We start from the raw sequence: 20,233 nt of genomic DNA on the forward strand, positions 1-20,233 counted from the left end.
AGCTTCCTAATAAAAAATGAAACAAGTTTAAATATTCATTGTTTAAATACCATTTCCATTTTCACTTTTAGTTTTATGAATGAAGATATTTCAAGCATACCAAAGTATGAGCATGTTCTTTTGCTTTTTTATCAATGTGGATGCATTCTTAAATTGGACTTATCAAGAACAAAAACAATTGTGAATTTTTATCATTACATTTTAAAATTTTTATACTGAAACTTGGAGTAAAGTTAAAGACGCAATAAACTGAGACCCTAAGAAGGAAAAATTTTGCCTGCTAAATTATGTAGATATTTTGGACAATAGTGGCTTTTCTTCACTTTAATAATCTTAGTAAATTTTTTTTGTAGAAGCCTTATACCTATGAGGTTTATGAACCTTCAATAATTTTAAATTCATTCATAACTATCCTAATAGATGGCTTTTCACTTTTAACTTTGAGTGGTGTATCTCTGGTTTTGAAAAAATGGATTGAATTTAGGTTAGATTATTATGTCCCTTTTTTCCATATATATTTTTCCTTTCATTATGCCGAATTTGTTGTGAGTTCCTGCTTTGTATAAAGAACACCTAATTTGTAAGAGTTAGATAATCAAAGAAACTAATAGGATATACCCTGTTATTAGACTGAATTAGCCATCTTGGTACATTATTAAAAATTTTGATAAACTTGAGATTGTTTCAACTTTGGGTTCATCGTTCATATTTTCAGATGATAAAATTTCAGGTACCTACTATGATGCCTGGCATATACTGAGAACTCATTTTCTCTTCTCAATGGGAAGAAATATCATTAACTATAGGAACAACTCTAACATTTAGTTTGAGACCAAGGCTAACAATGAAAAATGAAACTCAATAATAATATTCCATCTGTACAATAGTAGGGGAAATGAAATAATAAAAAAGCTATTTTCAATAGAACTGGAGAATATTATAAACCATTTACATTTATCTCTGTCATTTTCTCTGAAATAGCAATTATTCTCTCCAGTTTTACATCTTCTAATGACCCACAAATGTTTAATATATTTTGTTGTCTTTCTTACTATTCCATTTCTTATACAAAATATGCAATACCATGAAGATTTTGAAGAAACAGCACAGATACTAAAGCATGATTTAAAAGATTGTCTATACTCTCTAATATTATGAATAAAATATTGAAGGGATAGAAATTGTCATATAAGTAAGAATTTTCAGCTATGGAAAAACTAACAAACCAGGGCATCTTCAATGAGTTTTATGGCTTTTGTATGTGTATTCCTATTTAAAATAGGCAAATTGAGAATTATTAGGGGAAGGAGAATTTTACTGCCTCATAATTTATAGACTGTCTAGTCTAGATCAAATGCATGCAGTGATTTTGTGTAGTACTCTGGCCACTTGAAAATGAGATAGGCTTCTAGATCATCAGAAATCAAAGACACAATTTTCTACCTAAAAAGGGAACGGAGCCTGTTCTGGCAGGCTAGATTAGATATGTCTGTCACCTGTTTTGTGTCTGTAGCTCTTAGCAGAAACAATCAACTTTCTTGTGATTTATTTCTTCATTTTTGAGGTGAGCCAAGCAGAAACTATTTTTGAAAAAGGAACTTAACAACATAGCCCTATAATACTTTCCTGTCTATTCCTCAACTTATCCACCATCCAATAAATTAACATAAGGTACATTTGCAGTTACTCATGAAAATATCTTAAAGCATATGGATAGATTTCCTTCTCTTCTAATTTCTCACAGACTGCTTTGCTTAGCTACATTCCTACTTATTTGTTGAAGGTAAGATCTGAAGTCAGTTTTCTACTGATGATGTAAGGTTCCTGGATAATTGCACAACTAGAAAACAATATCAAAAGGAGATTATTCACAGTTTTATTTCTTATGGAGTATAGCTAATTTGTAAACTATAAGGAAATAGTAAAATAATTTGGTTGTCTGGTTACCAAAAGAAATCCCAAATTAGAAGATGTTCTTAATAAATATTTTATAGGAAAACATAAAATTCAGACCTAGAGGAGCTGTTATTTGGTCCTACACCCATTGTTATGGACTGAATGTTTGTCCAAAACTCATATGTTGAAATCTTAACCCCATGGTGATTATATTAGGAGGTGGGGGTATTTGGGAGGTAATTAAATTGTGAGGGTTGGACCCTCATGAATGGGATTGGTACCCTTATAAAAAGAAACATTATTTTCCTCTTGGCCATGTGTGGATACAATGAAAAGATGGCCATTTCCAAACCAGGAAGAGTACCCTTACCGGGCACCAGATATGTTGGTTTAATCTTGAACTTTCTGCCTCCAAAAATGTGAGAAACAAAGATTAGTTGTTGAAGCCACCTAATCTATGGTATTTTGTTATAGCAGCTTTAAGTGACTAAGTCACCCTCCTTTTATAAATGAGAAAAAAAATGAGATCCAGAAATGATTTGTGCAAGACCACTTAATGAATAAGTGTTGGGGTGGTAATTAACACTCGGTTTCCTGATTGAAAACCTAGTGTTCTTGCTACTACAACATTTGTGATTTATTTATTTAGCATACATTTCATGGCCTTGTGTGTCAAAAAGACATTGTTTTAGACATGGGAGAAAATATAAGAGGGGAGAAGATATAAAATGCATAGGAAACACTCTCTGCTGGGGAGCTTATAACATAATAGAAAATATAAAACAGGTCCACAAATTACTGTTTGGCCTGTTATAATGTGCAAAGTACTAAAGAGAAATGAGCAAGATACGGAAGTTCAGAGCAGAGAGAAGACTTCTGGCTCAAAGATCATAGGAAGGCCAACTACAGAATAATTTTAAGCCGAAGGTTGGATAGAAATTCCATAGATAATAGCAAAGGGAAGGCATTCTTATTCATAAAGTTTTATTAGTTGCAAACAACAAAAGGAAAGTTGGAGAAGCTGGCCAGAAAAATACAAGAACAGGATAATTCTGCATGCCCAAGAGGGAGAAATTATGGGTAATTTCTTCAGAGTGTCACTTTCAAGGTGAATGCAGCTGCATTTGCATTCTTTGGACACTCTACTTCTATAGCCATTTCCTGGAAGAAACATTTTGATTGACTAAGTAAGAGCAGAGTAGCTCAGCACAAAGACCCACCACATGTACTGAATGATATAGTTACTCAATAAAAGAAAGAGAAAGAGAAAGAAAAGAGAAGAAAAGAAACGAAAAGAAAAAGGTACTTTTACCAAAAGAACGTGGTACAAGATAAAGAACAAAGTTGAATGCAAAAAGTAAAGCACAAACTAAAATTAAATATTCACCACAGTATTTTGTGGAGTGTGATTGAAAAACAAACAAAAATAAATAAGATGATTAGAACATTAGAGTAGCCTGCTTTGACTGAAGCACAGGATGAATAGATGACATCAAAATGAGCCAAACCCTGGTGGTCATCCCCACCTTTCCCCTCTCTACTCAACCCCTACTATCCCAGTTAGTGAACTGCTTTCTCCAGTTTATACTGATAAAAGTTTATAAGATACATGTTCATTCCAGAATCAGTAGACTCAAGGGGAGGGGAAGGTTGAGCTGATGATCATGTCTGAGTGAGGGATGGCACTACTTTGCTAGATGGGACTGCTAGCAACCAGACCCCATGGCACAAACATTATAGACACTAGCATATTTCTCCCTCAAATTTTGAAAGAGTGGTATTTGCTACAAGGCTGGGGCTACCAAACTGCCTTAAGGAATATGCCAAGGAGATTATGTCCCTCCAATCCAAGCAGCATCTTATTCCTTTGTTTCCTCAGTCTAGGTATTCAAGTAATAGAAATGACAAAGCAGTCAATTTCTACAGAGGGCACTCCTGAAAACGATGGAAACCTTAGAAATGCAGACCAGTTTTGAATGTTGGCACTTGGTGTTTTCTCCTCAAATAGACCATAGATGTTGCTCCCTAGTGCTTCCCTCACTCCCCACCCCACTATTGTTGTAAACCCAGTACCATACTCTTTGTGTGAGCTTCACTTTCCTCGTTTGCAATAGGAAGAGTTTGAACTGAGCTCTATTCTTAAGTTATATTTTGATGTTAAGTTCAAAAGCTTGATTGAGGTCATGCTGAGAAAGGACTTGACTGCTTTGTACTAAGAAGTTTGGTCTTCAGACTATACAGCATGAAAATTAGGTACATGTTTTTGGAATTGTAGGCTTCAAATCCCTTCCAGCTCTCTCATTTACTAAAACTGTCATTTGAGAAGGCATTTAATATTTATCTACAGTCTTATTTATTAAAATACAGGAAATAAAAACTTTTTCACATAACTAAATAAAATTAAGTCAATAGCTATTCAAATATAATAGCAAGTAAGAGCCACTGATTTTTTTGAAGGAAAAAGTACAAATGGCTAAAGAATGCAACGAGACATTAATGCTGACAGTGCTCTCCTCAACAAAACGATTGATGTGTGCACCCTATGAACTACCAAATCTAGGAATCGTTAACAAATGATAGAGGAGAAACTCTACAAACTCTGAAAGTAAAATAAAAAATTTTTAACTATAGAAAATAAGATAGCAAATTACTTATTTTAACAATAAACACTTATTGCATACTTTTTGGAACTCTGTATTTTTTAGCTTGCTTTAAAAAGCTAACTTATAAATCTGAAATCAGATCATCTTGAGACTCAGGCTCTACTTTTTCAGGACATCATTGCCCAATGTCTGTTGTTTAATTCCTCTCTAATTGAAATTTCTAATTAAGGATAAATATGCCTTTATACCCATGTGTATGTATGTGTATACAATATATATGTATATACATATCACACACATATAACACATGTGTATACACACATACTATACCTATACATACATGTGTTATACATCATATATACACACATACTGTGCATACACACATGTATTATACATGTGTATATATGTGTATATATTCATACACAAAAATATATGTGTATATATACATATGTGTATAACATTTATATATGTGTGTATATACATGTGTGTGTTAGGATCATGTACAGTTGTTCAACTATATTAGTTTTAAAAGAACACTCAACCATAATAGTTTTTTTAATGAGTGTTTACTTTTTCTCTATATAATAAGAAATCTTAAGATAGTAGTTATTGACATTGTTTTTAGCTGTTTAGTAAAGCCATTAGGGTTGCAGGCTGTTTCTAACCTCTACTCCAGTATCCTGAGCATGGTGAATTTTTCCGTGTGCTTGTCACTTCACTTCACGGTCAGAATATGGCTGCTACATCTCAGATATTATGTCCATTTCCTTCTGGGCTAGGTGTCAATGGCCAGAACATAGCTGCTAGAAACTGCAAAGGCAGTTAAGAAAGTGGAGAATGATTGCATGACTTTCCAGACCACTGTGATCCATGTCCTGAGGCTCAGCAGGTTTCTGCCCAAAACTAAATCAGAGCTCTTTTAAAAGGAAAGAATAATGGAAAGAATATTGGGTAGGCAACTAGTAGAATTTGCTGTAAGAATACTGGATTGATAAAATTGCCTCACTTGAAAGATGCTTATGATAAATTGTAAAGAATGATAAAGCATTTGGGAAATAGGAGGAAAGAGAAATCTTCTAAAACAAAGGGCATTGTATGTGAAATTTTGTTATAATTTATGACAACTCATTTTAATTAGTGAAGGAAATTTTATATTGATTCTTAAAAGTTTTGACAGGTCCTTCTATGAAAAAAAAGATACAGTCATTGAAATGAATAAATAGACTTTTTTGTTGTTTTCTTAGATAGTTAACTTTCAAGAAATGTAATTCAGTATATCTGTAGTAAAGGAAAAGAAAGGTTTAAACTGTTGATATATTTTTAGGGACAAGAATCATCCTGAACTACAAAATGCGAACTTATCCACATTGCATTAGGTGACTGATTCTGGCTTACCTTATTAAAGAGACTACATCTGTTGTTCTATAGTTGGCATTTTCTTAGGATGCCAGAAAGCATCTCATAACTTGGTATATCTCACATATTAGACTGAAAGAAAAGGAGAAGGAAGAGGGGGTGCATTTGCCAAAGGACCTGTAGCCTTAGAATCTGGCAGAAATGACAGCTGAGAACAGTCGCAGGCATGATGCTTACTCAGTAGGTGTAATAAATTAGCAAGGGTAAGCAAGTATTGCTGACTGGAAAAAAAATAAAGAAAAAAAAGAGAATTTCAGGATTTCTAAACTATTAGCTACTTCTGTGTGGTGCCAGCAAGTCCAAGATACGTGGAAACACAGGGCATTTGAGATGTAAATAATAAGTAATTGTTGCAATTGGGTAATGGCAGTTTCAAATGACTTTTATTTCTGACTGCTCTGCTTCTTTGGCTGAGAAATGGATTTGAATTTGGAAAATTATATGTTCAATCATTCTAGATGTAATGTTTATATACACCCAACAAAAAATGTTTTCCTTTCATGTCATTTGATTTCCACTATCATATTATATTGGGTGGAAAAATAGATTAAGAGACCATTTGCTCAAATATGAAAGAAACATCATCTGGAGGGTAAGAATTTTGACAGTTAATTCAGTTGAAAATGATATCTTGCAGTTAAAAATGGCATCTTATTGAGACTATATCTGCAGATTAGGAGGCAACTGAAATGATGGATTTTGAAAACTTTAGAAATGTTACAATAAGTAAGTCTATTAGCTACTGTTTGTGTCAAAGCTCTTTGTTTTGCACATATACACACATAATGCTAGCTTGTGTGATCATGGCAGGGCAAATAGATTTATGAATTCTAATTCTGAGATTCAAAAGGATTTGAAGAGAATATAATTTTATGATTATTGCAGATGTCCAGTTTCCTCTATCTTTAATTGTTTGTCTTGGCTCAATTGCCCTAGTATATTTGATTGAAATAATAAGAGTTTCAGGAATTCTTACTTATATTTTTACTGGTATTTTGATTTATAATTAATTCTTTCCAGTATAGAAATAGGAAAAGTTTTAAGATAAATCTTTTTAAGCTAACAAGTTATCTTTAAATATCCAGTTAGTATTTGATAGATCTACATTTGTGTTTTTTTAACTATAGCCCAGTTTATTTTTTATTAGATTTTAAGGGCAGTCTCAAAACTGTTTGTATTGAAAAAAGAAAAAAAAAAAACCTACTTTCTTTCAAACCTTGTCTCTTGTTAAAAACATTTGTACATATACTACAAAATAAAGAAATTACTTTTATTTATTGCATAAAGGGAGTAAAATCATTAATATTTGTGTAGGTTTTTCTTCTTTAACGTTTTATACCATCCTACTTAACTAAATCTAGAGCAACTTTCAATAACTTAAAAATCTTTTCATACTTTTAAGACATTATGCTAAGTAAAATAAGCCAGTCACAAAAGGGCAAATATTATAGATTCTACTTATATGAGGTACCTAGAGTAGTCAAATTTATAGACAGAAAAGTGGTTTCCAGGAGTTGGGGTAGGGTGGAATGGGAAGCAATGAATAAATGAGTAAATAGTCTCTTCAGCCATGCAATGAGATATACTATAATATTTCAGTATGAGTCAGGAGTAACGTATCTTTTACCATGATATAGGCTTCATTCTAAATGAAGGATAAATTTAGGAATACATGCAAAGCATTGAACATAGACTTCGCAGGCAATTATTGTCTCAGTAAATGTTATCTCTATTATTATGGCAGTAAATATTTGAGAAGATCAAAAGAACACTTTGAAATAGTGCATCTTTTTAATGGGTTCCTGAGTATATTGATGACAGAATCAAATTACATGCTTAAAGTATTTTGCAACATGTCTTACCAAGAAACTTTTTTTATTTTAGGAGGAATTGTTGATAAAGACCTTCGTCACTACCTCAACTTACGATTTCAAAAGGGTTCTGTGGACCATGAGCTTCAGCAAATCATTCGTGACAACCTCTACCTCCGCACGGTGCCATGTGAGTACAACGGGCAGTATTAATATTTTGATGTTAAAAGATAAATGTTTAGCTATATATTCATTGATTAAAAGAAAGTGAAATTGCACTGATTTTTTATAGTGGGCTTTTTTTTTGAAAAAAAGAAAAACTTATTTGAGATGTGTCAATTTTAAGTGCAAACGCTTATAACTGCAGTAGTATGGTTTATGATGAAGTTGTAGCCAAAAGAGACTTGTGATGTTCAAGCTATAAAATCTAACTTACATTTCTGAAGTTAGTATTGAGAAATATTGATTCTAGTCCAGACTGTTGGTGATTCTGAATTAATTATGATGGAGATAGAACTCCACATTGGGAGACAGGAGAATGCAAATTTAATTTATTAGTTGAAACAGCTATTCTGTGAGTGGAATCTTCACAGTAACTCCCAACCTCATCTCTTGTTTGCCACAGGAGAGTCTCACAAGTAAAAAGAAAAGTGCACGTTGGAAAGTAAAGCTAAGTGTTCTGCAAGTCTTAGAAAGCAATGATGCTTAGAAAGCATGTTGGGCTAAATTTCTTATATGTAATCTATAGAGATCCGCAAAAGATGGTTTCTGATTATCCTGCCAAAAGAGAGGAAGTGGTAAAATGATAAAATTTTAGTGTCTGTTTCAGCTTACCTGAGAATCCTCTATTAACTTTAAGACAAACAAAGGACTTTTAAACTCAGGTTCTAGATCCTAGATTGGTATCAAAAATCCATTTTCTTCAAGACAGATTCCATGCATTTCAGACACTTTCCACTCTCTCTAGAAATTCTGGGCTGTGGATGTTGTGTGAGTTTCTTTTCTTTTAGTTCTGTTCTAAATAAACTCAAAGCTGTGAGTCCTGAAAGATAACATTAAATGAAGAAAAATTTGGCTAGTATAAGTGAAACAATAAGCAAAACAAACGAACAAAAATATTATCTAGGGTTGAACCACCACAGCTAGGTAACTATAATTATCTGGAATAGATATTGGATAATCGTACTGAAATAATGAACACACACAGAGATGTGAAGATGGAAAGGTTATCACCCAGTCCTATTGACCTACCCACCTTTTGGGAGAGGTGGACTTTTGCCATTGTTAGCACTGAATATTCCTCAAAACGACAATGCCAGGACACCATTATCAAGTCTTCCTAAATGAGAATACTTGATGATTGGCATTTCGTCAGTCAAAATGATACTCCTGTCAGTGTGTGTTAGTTAAGTGAATAGGCTTTTGGACTCTTGCTTTAAACCTGGAAGTTGAGAAAAGTGCATTCTTAAACTTGTAAGTTTGACGTTAGAGTGATGGACACAGGAAGATGGATTAAAGTAAGTGACTGAACTATTTATAAGGTAACGGGTGGACACATTTTCAAAGCTGTGATGTTGTCAGTGCAGCAGTGTGAATTTATCTTTTGTGACATGAAAGAAAGGAGATCTGAAATACTGAATAAAGAATCCAGGCAGTTTATTATGTTTAAAAGCTGAGAAAAATAGATAAGAAGCTGACATTCAGGAATACATGTAGTCCTTGCTAAGGTGATGACATAAATAAGAAAGTCTTAATTAAATATGAAGATAATAGGAGTAAATTTTGTATTAGTTAATTAACTTCTTAAATAAAGCATCTCCTTTTAGAGTACTAGAGAAGACTATGAAGGAAAAGTAAATATAAGGGAAAATAGTTAGACTTATATAAGTAAACATAAAGAGCTTTAAGATGTAATTTCAGTACAAGGTTATAAATTTAATTAGAAATCCTTGGATAGCTCCTATAAAGGAGATGATTAGAAACTGAATTTGAATATCACGATGAAACAATTATTCTTTGAATTTTCAGCCATCTGTCCTAGTAGCCAATTCCAATAACATTATTGACTAATGATGTTTATAACTTGGCAAAAAATGAACAAAAAATACAGAGATTCTAACTTGTATTATAAAAATTGCTTTATACTGATTAATTGACCTGGATGATCCACCATGTTGACTCAGTATTTTATCTTTTTTTTTTTTTTTTTTTTTTTTTGAGATGGAGTTTTGCTCTTATTACCCAGGCTGGAGAGGAAAGCCGCGATCTGGGCTCACTGCAACTTCTGCCTCCCGGGTTCAAGCAATTCTCCTGCCTCAGCCTCCTGAGTAGCTGGGATTACAGTCATGTGCCACCATGCTTGGCTAATTTTGTATTTTTAGTGGAGACGGGGTTTCTCCGTGTTGGTCAGACTGGTCTCGAGCTCCCAACCTCAGGTGATCCGCCCGCTTTGGCCTCCAGAAGTGCTGGGATTACAGGTGTGAGCCACCATGCCCAGCCCAACTCAGTATAACTTAAATTTTTTTTTCTTCATGTATCTTTTTGAATTTCTAATTGATACATAATAATTTACATATTTATGGGGTACATATTTATTTTGTTACATGCATGGAATGTGTAATGTTCAAGTCAAGGTATTTGAGGTATCCATCACTTTGAATATTTATCATTTCTGTGTGTTGGGAACAATTCTAGTTATTTCATCTAGCTTCTTTGAAATATACAATACATTGTTGTCAACCGTAGTCACTCTGCAGTCAAGCAATAGAACTTCTACCTTTTATCTAACTGTATATTTGTACCCATTAACCTACCTCTCTTCATTCCCCATTCCTCACTCTCCCAACTCTCTATTGTCTATCATTCTTCTGTCTATCTCCATGGAATCAACGTTTTTAGCTCCAACATATGCGTAAGAACATGTTATTTCTGTCTTTCTGGTCCTGGCTTGTTTCATTTAACATAATGGTCTCCACTTCTGTCCATGTTGCTGCAAATGACAGGATTTTATTCTTTTTTATAGTTGAATAGTATTCCATTGTCTACATATACCACATTTTATGTATCCATTGGTCCCTTGATGGACACTTCAGTTGAGTCTTTGTCTTTGCTGTTGTAAATAGTGCTGCAATCAACATGTGAGTGCAGGTATCTCTTTGATATACTGATCTCCTATATTTATTCCTTTGGAATAATACCCAGTAGTGGGATTACTGAACCATATGGTAATTCTATTTTAGTTTTTGAGAGATCTTCGTATGTTTTCCCTAGTGGCTGCACTAATTTACATTCCTACCAACAGTGTATAAGAGTGCCCTTTTCCTTGCATCCTCACCAGCATTTGTTATTTTTCGTCTTTTTAATAATAGACATTCTAACTGGAGTAAGATGATATCTCATTGTGGTTTTGATTTGTACTTCTTTGGGGATTAGGGATGTTAAAAATTTTTCATGTACCTTTTGACCATTTGTATGTCTTCTTTTGAGAAATGTCTGTTCATGTCATTTGCCCACTTTTTAATGGGATTATTTGATTTCTTAGTGTTGGTTTGTTTGGTCACTCAGTATATCCTTTAATGAAGTTTTCAAATACGTTCAGAAAGGATGCAGTAGAAGTATGTCCATGGTGTGAAAAATCCTGCCATTGTTAGAAACCTAAGTAAGTATCCAGCATATCTGTTGGTATTGAGTATGGAATCACATTTGTTATACATTTTCCTGGGTCAAAAAAATTCTCATTTGTTTTCAGGAACCCAACAGCATAGAAGGAAAATGGACTACCAAAGACTATATCATTGCTCTTGTACATGCATGCATTAATAATATATTCACTTCTTATTTAATCTAGCATTGGCACCAGGAATAGGTCCTCGATAACTCCATTGAAACAAAATTGTAGTGACTTATAACAATATGAGGGGAAATAAATTTTTTTCACAAAACAAGACCTAACTGAGTAATCCTGCTTACAATCATATATTACTCTACCACCAACTACATCTGAAAGCAAAGGAGGCACATCTTGGAGCTGGAATTTCTTGGTACCTAGTAAGAGAGAGTTCTAGAGCTAGGGCTCCAAAGACCATCCCTCCCATCACACACACACACACACACACACACATACTCTCTCTCTCTCTCTCTCTCTCTCTCTCTCTCTCTCTCTCTCTCTCTCAATCTGTTGTGAACAAGTTGGTTCTTGCAATCTCCTTGGTGGGAAGCTTGTTTCCAGTTGCTGGTTGATTTCTGAGCTAAGCAGGGGAGGGAGCTGGTGAGTCTAGGTCTCCACTGACCCTTAACTACAAATAATACAAACGGCCCATCAATCTGTTCCATACCCCATAAACGAGACCTGACTGTATTTAGCCTTTTTGTTTCCCTGGAACCTTATCTCAGAGCTTGCCTAATTCTAAAACACACACACACACACACACACACACGCACACACACACACGCACACACACTTTTCAACAAAAGCCACATCTCTTATAATGGAAGGAGATGGTCACAGAAATAGAATTGTTGGGCATATATTGAGTTCTGTAACAAAACTACTATATATTGAGTCCTGTAACAAAACTTATATCTTAAGTCAATTGTGCAGTCTCTCAATGGAAATTTTTAGAGATTTTGTTTTGTTTTGTTTTGTTTTGTTTTGTTTTCGTCATTGAAGCCTATAAACATTGAGTTTATTTTACAGTTTTGGGGGAATGTTCAAGTTCTAATTTTATCTCCCAGATATACTTTTCATAATTATTTCACTATCCTACTATCCTACTATTCTTTGGTGGCTGACTGATAATAAACTTATTTTATAACTACTAAAAAAGAAGAATTGTTGGGCACATAGTGAGTGAGAGCATGAGTATGCATGCATGTGTATGCTCATGTATGTGCACATACACAGGCTGAGATTGATTCTTCATTATTTCCATGGTAAGTTCCTAAGGAAAAGGTCCTTGGGAACTGGAGCCCAAAAGTTTGAGACCAGCCTGAGAAACCCCATCTCTACAAGACCTGTTAACAAAACCCTATCTCTACAAAAAAAAAAAAAAAAAAAAAAAAAAAATTTAATTGACTGGGCATGGTGGCATGTACCTGCAGTAGTCCCAGCTACTTGGGAGGATCATTTGAGCTTGGGAATTCGAGGCTGCAGTGAGCCATGATTGCACCACTGCATGTCAGCCTGGATGATAGAGTGAGACCCTGTCTCAAAAAACAAAAAACAAAAAAGAAGAAGAAGAAGAAGAAGAAGAAGAAGAAGAAGAAGAAGAAGAAGAAGAAGAAGAAGAAGAAGAAGCAGCAGCAGCAGCAGCAGCAGCCTGTGAATGAATCTTTCTACTATTAGATTTCAGGCTATATAAGATTGTTAGATTTTTATGTAATTGAACTTCAGAAGAAGGGAGAAAATGACAATGAGACAAAACTGTTGTAGTCTAGAATGTGATAAAGACTAACCATGAAAAACATATATAGATAAAAGTCTCGAAAGAGTTTAGAACATCCATCATATGGGATTTCAATTACCCTGGTAGTATACAAAAGGCAATTCCAGAAGCAATAAGTTAGCAGCATTTATTTAGAGATGATTAGACAGGATTGTTTCATCACAGCATGCTAAATGTGCAAAGCTAAGGCAGCATGCATTGTCCCTTGGGTAATATTGGATTCAAAAGTATATGAGAGAAATTAATGGAATTAATACAGAAGAATGTTGGATTAATTTGCAAATGTTTAAAGAGCAAAAATGGAGTTTATTTTGGTTTTAATATGCTACTGAGCATAATGATTGCATATATTTGACTCTTGAGTCTAATCAACCACAATTAAACTGATATGCTTCTTAAATATGAGGAAAAAATAATCACGGCTGTTTATTGGTAAATTTCTGGTCCTTTGTAGCTTTGATATTTATTAGAGACACAAATTAATTTTTGAAGTAAGTAGAAGAACAGATATAAATTTTAGATACTATTTTCCATTATACCGAAGAATGTGGAGAAGGACTTCAATGACCAATTTTAGAAGTTTCAGAATGAAAAGGAAGCTGGTTAAAATTAAACTTCTCTCCCAAAACCCTTCTTTGTCATTTGGTGAGATAGTTTTACTGGGAAATATTTTAAATTTATTTGAAGCCAGAACAAATACCAGTGTATACCAAGTAGAAGACAAAAATCAATAAAACTAAACTCTAATTCTATTTTATAAAAGGTGAATAAAGTGGCCAGGCATGGTGGCTCATGCCTGTAATCCCAGCACTTTGGGAGGCTGAGACAGGAGGATCACGAGGTCAAGAGATCGAAATCATCCTGGCCAACATGGTGAAACCCCATCTCTACTAAAAACACAAAAATTAGATGAGCATGGTGGCATGCACTTGTAGTCCCAGCTACTCGGGAGGCTGAGACAGAAGAATCGCTTGAACCTAGGAGGCAGATGTTGCAGTGAGCTGAGATCGCCCTACTGTACACCAGCCTGGTGACAGAGCAAGATTCCATCTATAAAAAGAGTGAATAAGGTGAAAAACATAGATTTAGAATATGAAAGAAATTAGTTTTGTGGAAGACCTTATTGAGTTACACTGAGTTACGTTGAGTTACACTGATTGTAACTCACAATAGTGTTTCTACATATTTAAGCCCTTTAAGTTAGTAAAACTAAGACACACTAAAAAGAGGCATTATCAAGGGTAAAACTGTAAAGTTTCTAATATATCTTTAACATTTTTGATATTTATGCCAAATTATGTTTCACAGAAAAGCAGACTCTTTAAAAATTATGAGAAACTGTCTCCTGTTAAGAATAGCAGTTACCAACACACCAAAAGATATAGCTATGCACGGAGTCAGCATCCCCTTTTGATAATTATATAAGCCCTAGAAGACTATGATCACAGAGGACTATTAGAGTGAGGCTGGTTGACCACATATCTAATAAAATGTCTGAAATTAGGGCAGAGCTTTCTAGTATACTTTCTGGGAAAAATAATTTTATTTCTCAAGCAAAAATTAGTACTACAAAGGTTGTAAAAATATGTGTTAACATCTAACAAGGCAATGTGTTTCTGTGGGTATGAATGAATCTAATTACTTGTGATTTTATTTATGAAGGTACATTTATTTCTAAACATGTTGTAAGAAAGGAGAGTGACATCAACCTGTGAATTAGATCACCAAAAAAGCAATCATCTTATTCCAATGGAAAGAAATTCCCTGAGTTAAAAATGACCAAAAATGATTTGTGTTCAGAGTATCCTTAAGTAATAAAGCTTTGTGTGCTGGGATGTTAAGTTGAACTGTAGCTCCACATGCAGACATAAGAGTAGAAGCAATATATCCAATTGAATTTTAAAGCAAACTACAACTTTAGACTCACATATTGCAACAACTGTATATTGTACATATGTTTCTACATTAATCTTATTGCCTCAAATAAGAATCATCAATTTGGGAACTCTTTTTTGAAATTGCTTTTAGATTGTAAATCAGATACTTTTGTAATTATTTCAGAATGAAGCTTCCAGATTTTTGTTCTTTGAAAATGAATTTGATATTTATAAATAGACTATATTTGGTGCTGTTAAGAATAAGGGTTATTAGAAAATAAATATAGTTATTTGCAGTGTGAATCAAAAAGAAAGAAAGTCTGTAAACAAATGAAACTTAATTTCTTGGGAGATGTATAAACTGGCCTGGAAGACTAGGCCAAGGGAAAACTTCGAAAGCTTCTAAACAGTAGCGTATACTTGAAAGTATTCTACTTGTTTACTCATCTTGATGTATGCTCTTGGCATAGTTATTAAATGTGTTATTACTTTACAGAAAGCTATGTTAGGTTTACCTTCTTTCCTTTCTTACTGAAAATATTAGTATTATGGATTTATTTCTTCTTTCAATTGAACAAAATGAATGCATCTTTCCTGGTCACAGACTAACATTCATTGATTTGGTTGACAGAGTACTCTACAGGAGATAAATGGCTTCAAAATGTTGCTTAAGATGGAAAGTCAAGGAACATTAAAAGTGATTGTATTGATTTATCCATTTGACACCACAGGACACTAGTTTGAGAATAAAATAACGTATTTGGCACCAAAAAAAAAAAAAGGAATAAAAGGAATAAACACCAACAGTATATGATCTTACTGATCTTCCCAACCACATAAAATTACCTTTGCTCTGATTTGATTGGCTTTTCTACTGCTGTGACTCAATCTTTCCTTTGTTTTTTCCCTCTTAGTTTGTATTTCTCTTTCCTTTTATTCATAGGAGGGAGGCTGTCCATAGGAAATTGGTTTGTGGGCCATTGATCATAAACGCAGGTGAAATATACACCCTTGGACTTCAGTGGTCCTAGCAGCTGCCCAAGGAATAAATGGGGAGAGATTTCTGAAGCTATATTGTGTCTCTGGAAAAGCCAGTCATCAGTTTTGATGGAAAATAGCCCACCTTCCAGGGAACTCAGAATCTGCTCCCTGCAGGCTTCAAAATCATAGCCTTGCTGGATGTAAGAATGTCAACACATGTTATTGTACAACACTGCACATTTTGATTAGAAAAAATTAGAATTCCATCAAATTTGGACCTACCCAAGTTTCCAGAGTCTTAGCTATTAGATGTTTACATTGCTGAAGGAAAGGAATAGGCAGATGGCAATGGATAATAGTGTTCTCGTGGGACTTTAAGACTATAGTTTATAGTACGGTGATCAATTTCTGATTTAAATGCACCTAGCCAAAAGAACAATGATGAAGGAATACTAATTAAAGTTACTGCTATTCTAATGTCCAGATCACTTGTCCAAGTTATTTACACATTGCAGTATAGCATTGCTAGAGTATGGTAAGAAGCAACTGCTCTTGGCTTTATCTACTTGTAACATGGAACAATGAAAAGAGCACTCATCCAAGAATTGGAAGCCATTGGTTCTAGACCAGGTTCTGCCACTAACTAATTATAGGGCCTTGGCAAAGGTATTAAACTTTACGACTCCGGGGAGAGAGGGGGGAATAAAATGGACTCTAATGGTTCTTTCTGCTCTAAAATCCTGTGGTTTTCTGATTCTGCTGGCTTGCTTTTCTGTGTTTTATCATTATTCAACCCATCAAATTGGCTTAAATTATTCAGAGTGTGGAATATTCTTGATATTGAGCAGGTGTAAACAGCTTATGGAAACTGAAGATATATCAAATACAGCAGACACTTTAGGGAAAAAAAAAACATAAAGAGCTGGGTTTAAATTAAGTGCAGTTCTGGATAAAACCAGTCATGCATGTGCTTTGAGATTTTTCTATGAATGTCAAGTTAAGGATGCCATCATAACTCTGATGTCCCTTGAAATCTGCCTTCACTATTCATGAAACTCTGAAATATGGTCCAGTGTTAGTAAACGGATGAGAAAATAAACACAATGAGAAATACAAAGCTTTTAAAATTGCTCTCCTCCTTTAGAAGATGTAATGAGTTCAGATGTGACATAAAGACTTCTGAAGCATGAGGTGTATTGTTATAAAAATGTTATTGTAATCTTTATGAAAAGATATTTAACATTGAATATAGTATCTTCTAATGTTGAATTTTAATGAGTGTCACTTACACAAGTGAATGACTCTGGTTGGAGGCCCAAATAGGTATAGCTAATGGGAGGCTAAATCAATACTTCAATGCTTAGTGTGACCAAGGACTTTAGAGCACAGATGAAAAATTTAGGAGAGGCAACGGATTTTTCACACAGAGTAACTAAAAGGTAAGACTGACATGCTATCAACGGTTAATTCAGTGTAAAAAAATACACACGGATCCCGCTTTTTTTTTTTTTTTTTTTTTCTTTTTTGAGATGGAGTTTTGCTCTTGTTGCCCAGGCTGGAGTGCAATGGCACAATCTCGGCTCACTGTAATCTCCACCCTCTGGGTTCAAGCGATTCTTCTGCCTCAGCCTCCCAAATAGTTAGGATTACAGGCACCCGTCACCATACCCGGCTAATTTTTTGTATTTTTAGTAGATGAGGTTTCTCCATGTTGGTCAGGTTGGTCTTGAACTCCTGACCTCAAGTGATCCGCCGCCTTGGCCTCCCAAAGTGCTGGAATTACAGGCGTGAGCCACCGTGCCTAGCTGGATCCCACTTTTATTATACAAATCAGAAGTTTGGAATTGGATCAATTCTCAGTTTCCCAATTTCTATTCTAAGCTGTTATCTTTTCTACTTAAAGGTAGGAAAGTTGCTTTTTCTGCACGCAAAATCGGCAAATATCTGCACATTATCTCCAACCTAATGAAGACAATAGTTTCACTTGCTGCTCAACATGATCCACTTGTATGCATCAATAATAATTTTTAAATTTGTCCTCCAAAGATAAGGCTAATGTGGGGAGCTAATGTCAACCTATGTATATTTGTCCTTTTCTATTTTGAGTAGGAATTCTGATTCATCTTGTCATTTTTTAAACTCATCTTTATTTGTTACAACCTTTTTAGCAGACTATGACTCGGGCACTACATTTCAATTTACAGGCCTTGCTCTGAGTTACTTTTTGAACAGTTTTACACCACACCTAGCTAGACTTTTAATTTTGCTTCTGTAAACAATAATTTTCTTTGGAAAACAAACCCTGTGGAGAGTTCCTCCCATTACTTCAGTTTAACATACTTATTTCCAGAGGACTGGTACCTGCAGAATTGGCAACTACAGGGAATTGAAAGTTTTAAAAGTCGATCTTAGAAGATGTAGAGCATACTTTCCTTTTCGTAGTTTTATTTTTCTTCATTAACTTTTATTTTAAGTTCAGGGATACAAGTGCAGGTTTGTTACATAAGTAAACTTGTATCATGGAGATTCGTTGTACAGTTTATTTCATTCACCCAGTATCTATTAGTTATTTTTCCTGATCCTCTTTCTCCTCCCACCCTTCACCCTTAGAAAGGCCCCAGTGTGAGTTTTTCTTTTCTATGTGTCCCTGTGTTCTCACCATTTAGTTCCCACTTATAAGTGAGAACATGTGGTATTTGGTTTTCTGTTCTTGTGTGAGCTTGCTATTTTCTTCTAAACATCAAGGTATATCTCAGAACACTTTAGTGACAAAAGATTTGGGAATCTGGCTTGATAGCTCAATAGTTTAGACCACAAAGTCAGCATTAGGTGACATACATCTTACAACACACATTACCTCAACTCTTCTTATCTTTTAAATTTGTTGATACTGATCGAAAAAACTACAGATTGGTAAGAGATATGCATATTTATAGGAAACCTGAGATATCCTGAATTCAATTTATCTTATTGTTCCCAGAGGGAGAATGGTTGATGGGTCTCCAGCCAGGGCTGTTCCTAAGTATGAAACTTCCTGAACATCAACCAAAACAAGTATGTAAATAGCAGCCACCATTTTCTGAGCATTTCCTATATGCAAGAAATATTCTTCAGATATTGTCTCATTGAATTCTCATAGTGTTCCTGTAAGGTGAGTGTTATTTCCCATCTTTGAAGACATGTGGGTAAATTGAGCCTCTGAGGTCTTTTAACCAGACTGACATCAGGCAGTAAGTCAGCAGAGAAAGACGGAGTCTATCCCATGTGGATCTGGCATCCAGTTCACACTACATGAAAGCAGCTCTGTAACAGAAGCTCTGGAAAGTCAGAACTATAAGCATGCTTTCAAAGAGTTTCAGAGATGCTCCTGTGGTTTAAAAAAAAAAAAAAAAGAAAAAAGAAAAAAGAAAATCAGAAAAGCAATGAAGTCTACTAGCAACAAACACTGAATCAAAATTAAATAGATTAGACTATTACAATCTATTTCCAGTAATAGAAGATATATATGTTTTGTGAAGAAGATATGAACATATCTTCAATTGACCCACAATTGAAAAAACATATGGATAATTATCAGGGAAGTTTTTGAGTGAAGGTCTGTTCACTGACTAGCTTCAAGTCAGTTATTTTCATCTTAACATGAGCCTCTTCATTGGCCATTAATCAGGTTCCAGATTATCTTTTCCTTAGCACATCATTTCTAAAAATATTGGAATATAAAATATCTAATGGGAGAAAAAGAAATTTTTAATTGATAATTATATTATTTCAGTAATTAAAGCTATTACCTTGATATAGTAAGAAAAATTAGATCTACAAAGGAATCTACATTATCTAAACCAAGCTTACCAAACCCACGGCCCATAGGCCATTTGCAATCCAAGACAGCTTTGATGCAGCCCAACACAAACTTGTAAACTTTCTTAAGACATTGTGAGATATTTTTTTTGTGATTTTTTTTCTCATCAGCTTTTGTTAGTGTTAGTCAAGTCAAGTTAGTCAAGTTAATGTCAAGTATGGCCCAAGACAATTCTTCCAATGTAGCCCAGGAAAGTCAAAAGATTGGACATTCCTGAAAACCTTTTATTTTTTTAACTGTCTGAATTCTTCTTGCACAAACATTTTGATGTCAGCTCTACTAGACTTTCTACTTGCATTTCATAATCTGAATTCTAATCTAAATCTAAAATTCTAACTGTATAAAA

The 20,233-nt window shown here is 34.3% G+C and overlaps 1 protein-coding gene across 6 annotated transcripts in view; it reads left to right on the forward strand.

The window, feature by feature from the left end:
* Positions 1-20,233, forward strand: part of MAGI2 (membrane associated guanylate kinase, WW and PDZ domain containing 2) — a 1,465,424-nt gene that overhangs the window by 438,978 nt on the left and 1,006,213 nt on the right. For all 6 annotated transcript variants that reach the window (XM_073009192.1, XM_073009190.1, XM_073009193.1 and 3 more), the window contains exon 2: positions 7,800-7,916. In XM_073009192.1, coding sequence (XP_072865293.1) covers positions 7,800-7,916 — 117 coding nt within the window. The remainder of the gene's footprint in view (positions 1-7,799; positions 7,917-20,233) is intronic.

Source organism: Chlorocebus sabaeus, chromosome 21 (genome assembly GCF_047675955.1).
Source record: "Chlorocebus sabaeus isolate Y175 chromosome 21, mChlSab1.0.hap1, whole genome shotgun sequence".
Classification (NCBI taxonomy): domain Eukaryota; kingdom Metazoa; phylum Chordata; class Mammalia; order Primates; family Cercopithecidae; genus Chlorocebus; species Chlorocebus sabaeus.